We start from the raw sequence: 16,581 nt of genomic DNA on the forward strand, positions 1-16,581 counted from the left end.
TGATGGAAAGATAAGAAAGTTACGGCTCTTGGAAAGCGACGATGCAAAAACAAATAATTTTAGTTCAAAAGTGTTTTTATTGTGCAAAAGTCGTAAAACATAAAAAACCTCTACATATGTGGTATCGCCGTAATCGTACCGACCCATAGAATAAAGGTAACATGTTATTTACGTCGCATAGTGAATGGCGTCAATTTAAAAACGCATAGAACAATGGCGGAATTTCAGTTTTTTTTTATAATCCCCCCCAAAAAGGTTAATAAAAAAATTATATGTACCCAAAAATGGTGCCATTAAAAAGTACAACTAATCCCGCAAAAAACAAGTCCTCATACAGCTGTGTAGACGAAAAAATAAAAAAGTTATAGCTCTTTGAATGCGACTATAGAAAAACGAATAAAATAGCTTGGTCATTAGGGCCTAAAATGGGCTGGTCACTAAGGGGTTAAACAGTGAAATGGTATAGTTATTCCATATCCCATAATTTAGTTGTTCTTCTCAACTTTCTTCAGTTCCTGTAAATTTTTGTAAAGTGAGACGGCATATTCAAGATGTGGCCACATCAGTACTCTTTAAAGATGTAAAACTTGTTAGCTTTAGCTCCAACAGATTGACATTGGGTGTTATAATTTAGATCAGGTCTCTAATGTTTTTAGTGCCAGATCGCACTGAGGACAGAGATCCTAATAAATGAAATATTGCCATTTTGATTTAAAATGATTTTGATGAAATTCAAAAGGATCATAATGTAAGTTAGGAGAAAATAAGTTCTTTATTACATCACTCTTAATAATAAAATATGCAGATAAAGCATTTTACTGACAGCTGTTCCATAAGAGAATTCTCTCCAGAGTAAATTGTGATGTAGAATACAACCAGTTGGTGGTAAAAAAAAAAAAAAAATTACCACATTATCATCATTAAAATGGCCTTTTGTTTTTTTTTTTATTGAGCACATGATTATGTCTTCTCCTTTGTGTGAATCATATAATGGTCAACAAGATCTGATATCTGCGTAAAACATTCCCCACATTCTGAACATGAAAACGACTCCTCCCATGTATGAATTTTATGGTGGTCAACAAGATCTGATATCTGTTTGAAACATTCCCCACATACCGAGCATCCAAATGGCTTCTTAAATCTGTGAGTTCTCTGATGTCTCTCAAGATAATCTTTGGATTGTGGTAAATGTTTTGCACGCAAACATGTATATGGCTTCTCCCCTGTTTGAGTCACTTGATGTTTAACAAGATCTGAATTCTGGGTAAAACTTTTCCCGCATTCCAAACAGGAAAACGGCTTCTGCCCCGTGTGACAACTTTAATGTTTAACGAGAAATCATTTCTGAGTAAAACATTTCCCACAATCCAAACATGAAAACGGCTTCTGCCCCGTGTGAATTCTCTGATGTTCGACAAGGGATGATTTCTGGGTAAAACATTTCCCGCATTCTGAACAGGAGTATGGCTTCTCCTCCGTGTGAATTCTCTGATGTTCAACAAGAAATGATTTGTGGCTGAATCAATTCCCACGTTCTGAACATGAGTATGGCCGCTCATCTTTGTAAATTCTCTTGTGCAGATATAAACTTGAGTGGTGCTTAAAATGTCTTCCGCATTCAGATCATATGTATTTTTTTTTACCTGCGCTGTGACCTGCACTTTCCATAACAATCGGTGATGGGTGAGAAGGCTCAGGTGAGAAGGTTCCAAGAGGTTTAGGGGAGGTTGGTATTGGACTTTGAAGGTTAGGTGGTTTGACATGTAGGCAAATTATTATGGTAACGGGTAGAGGTCAGGTGGAGCCAGCCGTTATCCTCGGAGACGGTGTAGAAAATTCTTGATAAGAAACTGTATTGTTTTTGCTCTATAAGAGCAGGAACTCACAAAAATGCATCCACACCAAGTGTTCTGCCCTCAGAAGTCCCCACAGTGTGAATTTTCTCATGTCGAACGAGATCGGATTTCTGGGTAAAACAATTCCCGCACTCCAAACATGAAAATGGCTTTTCTCTTGTGTGTATTTTTTGATGTCTGACTAGCGCTCTTTTGTGGGTAAAACTTTTTCCGCAATCTGAACATGAAAACGGCCTCTCTCCTGTGTGAATTTTATCATGTAGGAGAAGACATGATTTCCGTGAAAAACATTTCCCACATACGGAGCATAAATATGGCTTCTCCCCCGTGTGAATTCTTCGATGTTTGACAAATACTGATCTCTGGGTAAAACTTTTTCCACATTCCAGACATAAAAACGGTTTCTCCCCTGTGTGAATTTTCTGATGATCATTAAGAATTGATTTCCGGTTAAAACATTTCCCACATTCCAGGCATAAATATGGCCTCTCGTCTGAGTGAGTTTTCTGATGGTCAAAAAGAGCCGATCTATAAATAAAACATTTCCCACATTCCATGCACAAAAATGGCCTCTCCCCCGTGTGAATTCTCTGATGTTCAACAAGAACTGATATGTGGTTAAAACCTTTCCCACATTCAGAACAGGAAAACGGTCTCTCGTCTTGGTGAAGACTCCGATGTCTCTTCAGATGATCTTTACGTGTAAAACATTTTCCACATTCTGAACATGAATATGGCCGCTCATCACTCTCAAATCTCTTGGAAAGATTGAAGCTTTTTTTAGGTTTCCCACATTCAGAACTTGGAAATATGTTCCCTCCACAATGACCCGCACTTTCATTAACAATCCTTGACAGATAAGGAGAAGGTTCCTTGTGAGCGCAAGGATCAGATAATCGCCAACTGCTCTGGAGGACCGGGGATATATAGGAGTTATCCGGAGCTTCTCCACATTTATCTTGAGCAATAATGTTATCTTCTGATCCACAATATGGCGCTAGAAGGAGATTATGTTCTGTGTCTCTTCTGCAGTCATCTGATAAGAGAATAAAATTATGGTGTTTTGCTAAAACACGGATTGTTTTTTTTTCTTAAATGACATTTCTACTAGAAAGCTTAAAATCAATGTGTTTTTAATACATTTTCTAATTGCCACGCATTAAAATTTAGTTTAACTTTTTACGATACAGCTTCTACGTATACAGAGTCTATGTATCGTTTCCTCTCAGCCAATTCCGCTAAACTGACGGCTCAGCTGAGAGCGGGTCCTGCGTGTCTGACACACTGGATCCAGCTACTATCAATCACATCTAAGTTCATAAATTAGATGTGATTGGTATTAGCTACATCCTGTGTGGCAGAGACAAGCAGTCGAGCCGTCAGTTGAGCTGAACTGAACTGACGGAATCGGCTGAGAGAGAACGATACAGCTCCGACTCCTATAAAAATATATTTATAGTCTTTAAAGGCTATGTACGCTATAATAATAAATAAATAATAATTACATTCAAAATAATTCCATTTAAATATATTTATACGAGTCAGAGCTGTATTGTTCTCCCTCAGCCGACTCCGTCAGTTCAGCTGGATTGACGGCTCAGCTGAGAGCGGGTCCTGCCTGTCTGACAAACTGGATCCAGCTACTATCAATCACATCTACATTATGAAGTTAGAGGTGATCGCTGTTAGCTGGATTCAGTGCGTCAGAGACATGCAGGACCCGCTCTCAGCTGAGCCGTAAAAAGCAAAACAAAAATGTTATCATTTTTTTTAATTTTTTTTACAGGGCTCCAAATACTCCACTTTCCTTTCACACCTCTATAGTGTTACAGGGGTACGGCCCATTGTTTAATTCTTTATTTATGCAAAAATAGTTACAATGGTCACTTCAGAGATAATCAACATACAATATGCCTTTATCCTGGAGAATATCCCTTAGACTGGACTAGCCCCATCCCCTCGCTCCTACCCCCTCCATCGTGAGCATTTATGGCATGTCAACAGGATATGCCAGGGATCTGCACCTATCTGGAGAATGGGGTCCGGTGATCCCCATTCACAGATTGCTGGCTGCTGCAGACTCTTAAAAGTTAAATGGAGAGGCCAACCGGCCACCGGCCCACTGTTCTCAAAACTGGTAAGTGTCCTAAAGGTGGGACCATGACCTATCAGGCATTATGGTATATCCTGTGGACAACCCCAAAAAAATAAATCGCTTAACATGGAACTACAGTTACTTACTTGCAGCTACCAAGAGAGGGCGCTAAATGAAGACAAATTCATACAGCTCCCATTGAACCAAATAATCAAACATTGTGCAGAAAACTTCTCACAGTCCTTGAATCCACTGTGAAACTCCCGACGCTCATGGTTTTGGAATGGGATGTCCAGAAAGCTGATATAGGTGTGATGATCAGGTGTCCACATACTTTTGCCCGTATACTGGATTACGGGGCTACCTTCCTCGCATTTTGTATTATGTATAAAGTTAATGACATGGTTTTGTTTTACTTTGTGTTTGAGATTCTTTCACATTATATGTAACTTTTGCATATTTTTTACACCAAAATTAGGAAATTCCTTTAAAAATTACTTAACAGACAGACAACTAAAAGGGGCACACAATCAAGAAACAAAAACGCCTCTCCACGAACTTCAAAATGACGGCAGACGGGCACAGCACAACCTACCTTATACTGCTCATTATTTACCGCTCACCACTCCAATGCCACCCAGTCTCTCCATTGGCTGCCAGTTACACCGTATTGTAATGCGAAGCTTTGCCTCACTAGATTATCCCCGATGCCATCCTTCACTCGACCTCTATTCCGCCCATTACCACCTCCTCTCAGACCCAATACCGGACTTCTCTTCTCTGGAATTCCCTTCCTCATGCCATATTCAAGTCTCCAAATCTTAAAATGCAGCGTTCTTCCATCAAACTTATTAAATCACTTAGAGACGCCCTCCCAACCGCCTCTGGTACCCTACAATGATATGGGGTCACGGTCTCGGATTTTTTTTACTCAATTTGTACTAATGGAGAGGGGCGTCCAATAAAAGATTGTTGTACTACCTAAACATCGAGACTCACCTGGGCCGGTATCTAAAAGAATTTCCTTTTCCTTACAATGCGGAACAAACCCGACATACGTCTCTTCTTTTACCGACGTTGCTTCAACTTTAACTACCGACACATCTTCATTCTGGAATATTGACCAAAAAATATACTGTTCACAAAGCAACTGGAGGCCTTCTTAACCCCTTCCCACATTATCATAACAAGAAGGGTCCCCTGCTTGCCTTCCGATGTGCAAATACGTGCCCACGTCATAAACACGGGTGCCCGACTGTAAGTCAGTCACCAGCCAGGATATGAGAGACCTCTGACCCCGGCCATTTAATCCCTTAAATATCAACAGCGTCATCGGCATTTAAATGGTTTGACAGAGGGAGGGGCAATCGCAGGCTGCCGATGGGTTGCCGTGACAGCCGGAGCCCTTACGAGGGGCCCCTAAGGACTGACATTTTTATCTAGTAAAAGTGTAAAAATATAATATGTGTATATATAAAAATTATGCGAACATAACCACCCGAACAATAGAGTGAACACATTAGTTAAACCACATGGTGAACGCCGTACAAAAGAAACGCAAAAAAAACAACAGGAATTGCTCTTTTATCCATTTCCCTCACAAAAAAACACATTTTATATATATTTAAAAAAAAGTTAAATAATAAGTACCATGCACCCCAAAACTGGTACCAAAGAAAACGACACCTTGTCCCCCGCCCACATGTGGCAACACGGATGGAAAAATACGAAACTTAAAACTTGAAGAGCGGCGATGCAAAAACTTTTTTGTTTAAAGGGGTTTTTATTGTGCAAAAGTAGTAAAACATAAAAAACCTCTACATATTTGGTATTGCCGTAATTGTAGCGACCCACAGAATGAACATATTTTATACGCGTATAATGAATGGCGTAAATGTAAAAAACAATGCTAGAATACAAAAAAAGTTAATAAAAGTTAAACAATATATTATATGCACCCAAAAATGGCGCCATCGAAAAACTCAACTTGTTCCGCAAGAACAAAAAAAAAACCCCCTCAAATTATGACTCTTGAAATGCAACAATAAAAAAATATTTTTGTTTCTTAAAATACTGACCAAAAAATGTATACATTTTAAAAAAAAAAATCATAATTAGTCTCCTCTAAACAAAAGCGTTTTGCTCTATCTACCTGATGATTCTGCAAGATACTGTAATATTCGACCGGCCAATCCTTCGAATACGCAGGACTGGGACATTTCCGGGGGGCATTTTTCTTACTGGGCCCGTCTGTAGGAAAAACACACACACACACACACACAGTGATTGAATACATTGTATATATGATGATCAGACGATGGTTGTGTTGAAGTCACCCTCAAAACTGCTCCTTACTTTACAATCCAGTGATGTGAGATTCCCAGTTGCAGGTCTCATGGGGACTGCAGCAGGTTTTCATTCAGGATTTGCCTGTTTTTTGATGCATTCGATTTCCCCGCCTCATGAGGCTGCTACCATAAACCTGTACGGTGGTTGGGACGTTTTTGGTGGTAAGAAGTGTTTAGCTCATGCCAAACACAGCAATAACTTTTAGGCCGGCCGGTCACCGCAGTGGAGCGCTGCTATCTGCTCTCTTCGCTATAGCCATAACATTTTTTTTTTTTGAGCGGTACGAGGGCTTATGTTTTGCAGGGCGAGCTGTACTTTCTATTGATTCCATTTTGGGCGACATGAAACTTTTTGATCACTTTTGATTTAATTTTTGTGAGATATGAAGTGACCGAAAAAAAAGAGATTGACTTTCTTTTATATTTTACACCATTTACCGTGCGAGTTCAATAATGGTATACTGTAATAGTTTGGACTTTTACCGAAGCGGCGGTTTGAATTTTATTTTTTACATTACTTTCGAAGAAAAATGGGAAAAGCTTTTTCTTTTCTTTTTTTTACAGTTTATTAGTCCCCCTAGGGGGCTTGAACCAGCGATCGTTCGATCACTGGTACAATATACTGCAATACTAAGTCAGGGCTTAACAGGAGATGAAGAAAGGCAGTCCTGGATAAGGCCCCTGGCTGCCATGACAACCATTGACACCCCGCGATCGCGTCGTAAGTGGGCTGATGAGCTGTCGGAGGGGGCGCCCCCTCTTTCTAACGTAAATGCTTTAGCCTTGATTGATCACAGAATTTAAGGGGTTAAATGGCCAGGAACAGTGTGATCGCTGTTCCTGGCTTTTAGTCCCAGGTGTCAGCTGTAATACACAGCTGACACCTGCAGCGTACAGAGCAGGTTCAGCAGATAAGCCCGCTCCATAGATCACCCCCCCCCTGCACCACGACGTGCTATTACGTCGTGGTGCGGGAACAGGTTAAAGAGAACCTGTCAGATTATTTATGCTGCCCTATCAGAGTCTACAAACTCAGTCCCACCACTTGTATCCTCTTGTACCCGGAGCGGGGTAACACTGGTCAGCCAAAATGAATCAATGCAGTAGAGACATTAGGTGGACCTTCTGAGAGGAAGTCAAAGGAACACTAGGGGGCGCAAAAACCAAGTGTGTAATGGCAACGGCCTGGAGTAAGCTGAAGATATGGTCCATGGTGTCATCCTTTCGGAACTATTCACATCGGTAGTATTGAAGTCCCATGAAGCGAAAAATTAAGGTGGGAAGGGAAGAATTTTTTTTTTTTAAAAAGGAGAACAACGAAAGTGAAGCCTGAGGATGCCGTCGAACATAGCTCCAGAGAGAAGTAGGAACAGTTAATCCGGGGTTTTTGTTGGATCCCCCTAATAGATTGTTCTAAATACCACGTCTTATTTTGGAAGCAAGTATCAATACGGTTCTTATTATGTCTTGTCAGTATGTGTATAATAGGCTACCAAGTAGAATTGTAGCATTCTGCGGAATATGTCGGCGCTACGTCAATAAAGATTATTATTGTTGTAAATACGCTGGGATAAAGACAGCGTAAAACATCTAAACTTTATAGAAATGGGTTTGGGTTACTGGTATTTTTTTTTAGACAAATACCCAGTTCTTGGGGATCAGTGGGGGTTGGACTACAACCAATCATAGGGGAGTAAAACTAGGAGTCGCTAGAACAAAAGGATCTGGGTGTAACTGTAGATCATAGACTAAATAATGGTGTGTAATGTCAATCAGCTGCTGATAAAGCCATTAGGATAAGGTCATTTATTAAAAGAGGCATGGACATAAAAAGGTACAAAAAAAGAGCAACAAAACTGATAAGGGGCTTCGAGGACCTCATTATGGAGAAGAGATGTTTTTTGGGGGGGGGGGGGTTACTTTCTACAAATATATAAATGGCCCATACAAATATACTGTAAAAAGTTCAATTTCGAAGGTGACAAATCTTTTTTACTGTAAGGACTGTGAAGCTGTGAAATAATATACCCTCGGAGCAGGTTTTAACAGAAACCGTGTAATATTTTTTTTAAAAAGGCTCGGACAATACACAAAACATTTGTATGAATGTTAATTCAGTCTGTTTGCCAGTGGAATTTTTTGTTCCCAAATCACGCAGATTAGCTCATGCCTTTCGAACACTCTAACATCTCTCCTAAATCTCTTTATAACCAGGAGTAGACTCTCCGTCATTCCCCAGTCCATAGCGCAGTCCACAGGAGACAACTTCTCACATAAAGCTACCGCTACTCCTTCCTTTGAATCGGTATCGGCACCGAGGGTGGGTAGAACAATTTCCGAACTGACGTACTAATTTTCTGGAAGTAGAAACGTTGGCTGTATTTTACAATTTATTAGAAGGGTTTTTAATCCTTTCACATCGCTGATCTGTAGACCTCCTTCGGGTAAGTGTCTTTAAAGATGGCTCCTTCCATAGCCACCGGGTCTCTGCTGTGTTGCACAGAAAGGACCCAATGGCAATAAATGTGATCTGAAAAATTTGTGATCGCAATGATTTAATGATGTGACCACCGGCACCTGAGGGGTTTTTACTGCCCCTTTTGCTTCGGGGCCAGTCACCAGCTCCTGCGCGGCGAGATCGCGGGAGCCGGAGTATTCGAATAGCAGCTGGGAGCCTTGTGAACGCTATAGGAAGATTGATATTGAGTAGCACTGATTTTGCCATATTGTGATATTGCAGTCTATGGCCTAAGCGATCTAATGATTGCAGGTTTAAGCCCCCTAGGGGGCTAAATAAAAGATATTTAAAAAATAAAAAAAAGAATGTAAGTAAAGTTTAAAAAATAAAATAAAACATAAATAAAATATATGATATATATAAAAATCAAATAACCCCCCTTTCTCTAGATCAAATATAAAAAGAAACAATAAACAAACACATTAGGTATCCCTGTGTGTGAAAATGGCCGAACTAAAAAAATATTTATTCAATAAGGTGAACATCGTAGCGGGAAAAAAGTCAGAATCGCAGTTGTTTTGCCACTTCAACACCCCAAAAATGTTTAATAAAAAATGATCGAAATGCCGGACATTCCCCAAAATAGTTTTAATAAAAACGACATCTTTCCACGTACATAAAGACGCCTTACACGGCTCTGTACACAGAAACACATAAAGTTACGGGGGTCACAATATGGGCATGCAAAAAAAATGTTCAAAACTTTTATACATTTTTTAAAGGTACTAAAACATAACAAAAATAATATAAATTTGGTATGACCGAGATCGTACTGACCGGCACAACAACGTGTCATTTTCACCGTACATTGAACATCATAAAAAATAAATCCATAAGAAAATGGCGGAACTGCTGTTTTTTTCCAATTCCACCCCATTCTGATTTTTTTCCAGCTTCTCAGGTCCTTGGACAGAATATTAAATAATACCATCAGAAATTACTTGTCCCGTGAAAATGAAGCCCTCATATGGCCGTGTAAGCGAAAAAATAAAAGCGTTTTGATTTTTCAAAGACAGGGGAGGAAAAAAACAAAAGCGCAAAAACAAAATTGAATGTGGTCCTGAAGGGCGCACAGGCCCAGACTATGACTGGCATTGCATGGAGTAAGATGCGACAAATATAGAACGCCTCCTAATAAACGTGGCACATCTCGGCTGTTTGTGCGCCATAAACTAAAATTTATGCCAGTAGATTTTCGTTCAAATTTACTCAAATTTTTGGCGTAAATTATAATAAATTTGTTGGGTTGCCGGAGGCTGCGGCTCTTCTGCTCAATCCCACCCACCGTGGCAAGAGCAGCGTAAAGGCTACAAAGTGTATACACGTTCCCAACATTTGAAACTATTCACTAAAGTGGCGTAAACCCCTGTATTGCCCCCACAGCGTTTGCTTGGAACGGAGGTTTTGTGTATTTTTTGCGGAGCATGTTGTCGTTTTTCGTGGCACCGTTTATTGTACTGGGAAACTGAAAAAAAATTCTTTATAGGGTGGAATGGGAAAAAAAAAAAAACTGCGATTCCTCCATTTTTTTTAGGAGGTTTTATTTTCACCGTGCGGTAAAAATGGCGTTACCTGTATTCTGCGTGTCACTGCGATTCCAGCGATACCAAACTTATATACATGTTTTATGTTTTTCTACTTTTACAAGAAAAAAAAAACTAAAATTGTTTTTCTGTCGATTGTTTTTTTATTTTTCGGTCAATTCTGGGGCTTGATTTTTGCGGGGCGAGCTGTGGTTTCCGTTGATACCATTTTGGGGTACATTAGATTTTTTAATCACTTTTTATTTCATTTTTTGTGGGTGACCAAAAAAAACGCGATTCTGGGGCTTTTATTTTTTATTTTTTACCACGTTCGCCATGCGGGTTAAATAACGTGATGTTTCGGACATTTTACGGACGCAGCGATCCCAGTTGTGTTAATTTTTTGCTTTTGGGGGGGAAATAGAAAAAGGGGGGGGGGGGTTATGAACTTTTAATGTTTTTTTTTATAAAAAAAAGGTCTGCTAGGTTAATGGTCCCCACTACAGAGAAGTCTGGCTTACAGGTTAAGGTGGGGGGAACTGTAGGAGAACAGATGGGGGGCTAAGGGCTAGTCCTTCCTCCCCGAGGACTGTGGTCCCAACAGCAAAAAAAAAAAAAAGCATATTAAAAATGCAACAAATGGCACAGTGTGAACTCAGCCTAATAGACTATTGTGTTGACGGAACGTGGAGAATTTAGCGGTTCCGACTCACCTGGGCTGAAATCGACAGGAATTTCCTGGTCCTTACTCTGCTGACCGCTGCTCACGCACATTTCTCCGGTTATCACCTCAACTTTCACATTGGTCACATCTTCACCCTAATAAATCGGAGAAGACGACATTAAGAAACCGCAGAAAGATGACCTTAGTAAATACCGAAGCCCTCTCACCACTTGTATGTGGCTGAAGAATTACGCCTTACACCTTAAATGTACAATTACTTAAACCTGCGCATTAAAGGGTTTGTCCAGTCCCATAAAACTGATTGGCCATCAATATGTGATCGGTCGGGGTCCGACTCCCGGCACCCCCGCCGATCAGCTGTTCTGAAGGGGTCGTACGAGCGTGACCTCACTTCATTTCCTTTACTGCTCACACTTCATCGTCTACGGACTTGTAGCGGCGGTTCACAGTAACCTTGTGCCATTGAAGTGAATACTGTGAACGAGTAGAGGAAATGAAGGGGAAGCAGCGCTCAAACGACCCCTTCAAAACAGCCGATCGTAGGAGGTACCTGGAGTCAGATCCCGACCGATCACATGTTGAAGGTCTATCCTGAGGATAGCCTATCAGTTTAAGGGTATGTTCACATGGGCTATTTTCAGCCGTAAACGCCCCGAAAAGCGACTAAAAATGCGGGGGCTGAACGCCTCCAAACATCTGGCCACTGATTTCAATGGAAAAAACTGCGTTACGTTCCCACGGGGCGTTTTTTACGCTGCCTTTTTTTTAAACGGCCAGGTAAAAAAAACGCCTTGTAAAAAGAAGTGTAGGTCAGTTCTTCAGCTGATTTTGGAGCCATTTTTCATTGACTCAATAAACGCAAAAAACGCAATAAAACGCAAAAAACGCAAGTTGCTTAAAAAACGGCTGAAACTCAGGAGCTGTTTTTTTCGGACTATAAGACGGACTATATAGCCTTACGGGACTGGACGCCCCTTCAAAACACATATTGCGAGGCATCAGATATTTGGAGAATACTATAGGTACGAATATATTAACCGCACCAATTCTTACATCTCAATTATAATATATGAAGTTATTCGTTTTCTCCTAATTCTGCAGCTTATCATTCGGAATGATTCACATACTCACAAGCGTTCACTCAACAACCCTACAAATCACAGGGATCATCGCAGCGATGCTCCACGCATTCAACCAAAGCGGCCGCACGTGCTCACTTCATTCACCGCCGTTGTTTCGTACTTTGCCTATTGTGTGTGTGAGATCAGCCGGCGGCATCGCGCTTCCGTAAGAAGCGAGCAGCATATCTGAACTCATTGAAATGGATTTTAGCTCAGCTCCCAATACGGCGGTGGCGTCACGGTTGGGGGCTCAGCTCGAGTAACTCGGGATGTCATCGGAAAGAGGTCGATGGTTGCGGAGATTTTGGACTAATAGAAATTAGGGTTGGCCATTCTTTATCGACAGCGAGGAGGTCATCCTGGAGGTTGCACAGCGGAGTTGTTGGGGTCCGGCTTTCTTTAACATAAAGATACCATTCTAATAAAATATGCCGATGACATGGCGCCGATTGTCCTAAATACAGGTGGGGATGAGATAGGGCTGGGCAATTAGTACAAAAAAAAAAAAACGAAAATGAAATTCAGCGCAATTAACCGACGTGATCTTGTGCATATTGTTTGGTTTTTTTCACCGGTTTAAACTGTATCTGCAGCTTCAGGACAGAGATACAGTTAAATCCAATTGTAGAGCAGGGAGCCGTAAGCTTCCTGCTCTACCATTCACTATGTATCACCAGACGCGAGGTAGTGACGTCACCGCGCCTGTCTGTGCCGTGCCACACAGACCAGAGGAGCAGTTGGGATGGGGTTAGGTGAGTATGTATATTATTTTTGTAGCTGTGTGGGGGCATCTACAAGGGCATTATACTGTGAGTGGGGGCAGTTATGGCGGCATTATACTGTATGGGGACAGATAAAGGGGAATTAAACTGTGTTGGGAGCACTATGAGGTCATTATACTGTGTGGGGGGTACTATGGGGGAATTATACTGTGTGGGGGGTACTATGGGGTCATTATACTGTGTGGGGGGTACTATGGGGTCATTATACTGTGTGGGGGCAGTGTCTGGGTATATTATATACAGCAAGCTCAGGGGATAAATATTAATTCAATGGCGTGGCATGAAAAAAGGGGTGTGGCCTAAATAATCGTTCATTAATCGTAATGTAGAATACACGTTCAATTAATTGTGGTTTTGTTGTAGGTCATAATGGCCGCAGCCCTAGGACGAGACCTCTTACAGTTCAGAGATTGTATTCCTAGGAGACGCTCATAGTGGAAGAGACTTCCGGTCCACACGGCAGACGCTGTAGGAATCGGCCGGTCACGTGACATAACATTCCTTTGAACTAGTTTTAGTGACTCTCCCTCATCATCCCTTGTGTTATTATATAATGTCCCAGCATTCCCGGCAGTGTCACCTCCCCCGTCAGCAGCTCGATGATCTTGTGGGTGAGGTCCAGGATCCGCTCGTTGTTCCTCTCATGTGTCAGTGACTGAGGTGGAGGCTCCGTGATGGGGGTCGGGGTCCTGCTCCATCCTCCGGGGGTTACACTCTCTCCAGATTTCTTCTTCACGACTATACATTCCTGTGTATGGAGAGAGACTGACAAATATCATGATATACATCTCCAGAATCCCACGTATTCCAGTTATTAACCCCTTCCCAACATCCGGGAGGGAAACTATGGAGTAGGTGAACAGGCTGAGCCCGCTCCATAAGATACACGTGTCGGCCGTACGTTACCGCCAACACTTCACTGCAATGGGTGGGATCGTAGATAACTGATGCCACTTGTTTAACCCCTTAGATGCATCTAAGCCATTAGAAAGAGGGGGTGGCCCTCTCCGACAGGCCATTGGTGGTTGTCATGGAAGCCTGAGGGCCTAATGAAGGGTCCCCAGATCTGCCATCCTTGCGCTCCTATTAAGCCGTGCCAGAGGCAGGGCGTGATAGGAGCCGGTAAAAACTATTGGGCAAGCGATCCGACGATCACGGGTTCGGGAACTAATAAAGAAAAAAAACTAAAAAGCAGTTTAATAAAGTTTTTTTTTTTTCATAGAAAAAAAATATATATCAAAAGTAAAAAGAATAAAAAGTGAAAGTCTCATGTACCCCGAAAATGGTACTAAGAAAAACTAACGCTCGCCCCTCAAAAATCAAGCCCTCATATCGCTCCATTGACGGAAAAATAAAAAAGTCACGACTCTCAGAAAATGGCGACATTAATTTTTTTCGTAAAAGTGGTAAACATAAAAATTTTACCGCACGGAGAACGCTGTAAAAACGAAACCCCAAAAACAATGGAGGAATGACTATTTTTCTTCCCATTCCACCCAACAAAGAAATGTTTTCTTCCCGCTACATCATAGGGTACAATAAATGGCGCTGTGAAAAACCTACAAAAAGTAAGCCCTCATAGGGCGATGTCTATGGAAAACAAAAAAAGTTACGGCTTTCGGAAAGTAGGAAGGAAAAAAACAAAAATAAAAAACGGCTGCGCGCTGGAAAAGGTTAATAGAAAGGAGCGATGTCACGTGACACCGAATCCCTCACCTCTCCGGTCAGCAGGTAGATGACCTCCAGGGTCAGGCTTAATATCCTGTCGGTCGTCTCTTTTCGGTCCGCGGCCATCTCTGGTGGATCGGTCAGTAAAAGGACCATCGTCTTCGGGAGGAGACGTCAACTGGACGACTTCTTTACTGAAGAAATCTACGAGGAAGAACATGATATAGGAATTATATTCAGAGATCATATATATATATATATATATATATATATATATATACACATATAGTAATGTGCTCTACATAGGGGATCTGGTTTAAGTTTCGGGGTGATCACGGCATATGCACTGAATGGTCCCTTTATTAGAGACGCTGGCCCTTTAAAGAGTGCAGCTTCCCTGTATGGAAATCAGGCACGTGACCCCGACGTTTTCTGTGGGTCAATTTCAGCGTGAACCCACATTAGAATGGGAAAATCTTAGGTCCCTTTTACAGGGGCCAATGATCGGGCAAACGAGGGATCATACGATCGCTTGTTCCCGATCATCGCTCTGTTTACAGGACAACGATCAGCAGATGGAGGAGCAGAGACTTGTTCACCGGCTGATCGTATCGATTATGCAGTAGAAAATATGATCGTTGCCGGCAGCGCATCTCCCGGCGAAAACAACGATGTGCTGCCGACATGATGGAAATGTATGGGGACGAGCAATTAATGATCGATCGTCAACATCCTAAACCAGCGCCGATCAACGGCGATGTGAAGAATTATTCGGATGAACAGGCTGTGCACATACAGACAAACCGCCGCCGTATACAACGCTGGTGCTTTAACCAATGTGTCCGAATGCACAACTCGCCGTTCCTTAACCGCGGACGAGCAGTTCCAGTGTCATTGCGGACAACGGGAAACCGAATGTAAAAACATCGCCTGGTCAATGGATCCAGATTTCGGTGGCACCGCGCTGATGGGAGGGTCAATATTTGGCGCAAGCGGCATGAATCGGTGAACCCTTCCCGTCAGGTGTATAATAATCATGCAGAACGATTTTATCACCTAAAGGAATCTATGCCGCGACAAATTGCTGCGGTTCTGAAGGCCAAAGGAGGTCCAACGTGCGACTAGATGTGGGAGGGGGGGGGGGGTCTATAATAAAGTGGCCATTTACAATGTATAGTGAACAGCAGGATAGGTCCCTCTATACAGCAGAGGATTTCTATAAATGGCGGTTACAGGAGACGTCCCGTATACAGTTGAGGACTTCTTTACATAGAGAAGACAACAGGAGATTTATCAAAACAGGAGCAAAGGCAAAGTGGAGTAGTTGCCTATAGCAACGAATCAGGGCGCTGCTTTCATTTTTCAAACTGCCTCTGAAAAATGAAAGGTGGCATCTGATTGGTTGCTATAGGAACTGACACGCTGGGGCTATGATAAGCATATAATTCCGGGCATATCCCGTTCTCAGCCTCCGCCATAAAAGCTGCAGCAGATACTGTACAACGCAGGAAGAGACAAGATGTAATGGAGGACTTATAATGACAAATCTCTCTCAGGGGACACAAGTGATATTCACACTGACTCACCCCGGAAGTAACTCGTCCATCCATTCAATTACCTCCGCTCCGCAAGCCAGCTCTCTGCGCTTTAAAACCCATGTGACCTGCTGCGTGCCCGTGATTCGCTGCCTCCTCCGAGCATGCGCATTGTAACACTGCTGAAGAAATGGGTCGCAGCCATGTTCTTGTAGCTCTGTGCTATGCGCGTCAGCGTCCATTTTGCTGGGGCCGAGCTAGCAGTCTCTTCTGTAGGTGCCCAAAGAAGTGACGTCATCAATGTCTTAGGTGACGTTTTACGGACACAATCTGGTGGGTTATTAATGTGTTCCCTTTTCAATTTTCTTAATTCAGTTTTGCTCTACTTATCACAGACAGTAGGGATATAAAATGGCTTTTATAGCCGACCCCCTGGCATACACAATT

The 16,581-nt window shown here is 42.0% G+C and overlaps 1 protein-coding gene and 1 pseudogene across 1 annotated transcript; both read right to left on the reverse strand.

Moving 5' to 3' along the window:
• Positions 1 to 960: 960 nt before the first annotated feature.
• On the reverse strand, positions 961 to 1,766 carry LOC142663092 (uncharacterized; annotated as a pseudogene).
• LOC142663508 (uncharacterized) lies at positions 1,522 to 16,283 on the reverse strand. Its single transcript, XM_075842223.1, has 7 exons — positions 16,186 to 16,283; positions 14,648 to 14,803; positions 13,512 to 13,679; positions 11,057 to 11,162; positions 6,107 to 6,204; positions 4,954 to 5,065; positions 1,522 to 2,895 (listed from the first exon to the last, which is right to left on the reverse strand). Exons 2-7 carry the CDS (start codon positions 14,753 to 14,755, stop codon positions 1,886 to 1,888), a joined length of 1,602 nt encoding a protein of 533 aa, XP_075698338.1. The 5' UTR covers positions 14,756 to 14,803; positions 16,186 to 16,283; the 3' UTR covers positions 1,522 to 1,885.
• Positions 16,284 to 16,581: the final 298 nt, after the last annotated feature.

The sequence above is a fragment of the Rhinoderma darwinii genome, chromosome 11, assembly GCF_050947455.1.
Source record: "Rhinoderma darwinii isolate aRhiDar2 chromosome 11, aRhiDar2.hap1, whole genome shotgun sequence".
NCBI lineage: Eukaryota > Metazoa > Chordata > Amphibia > Anura > Rhinodermatidae > Rhinoderma > Rhinoderma darwinii.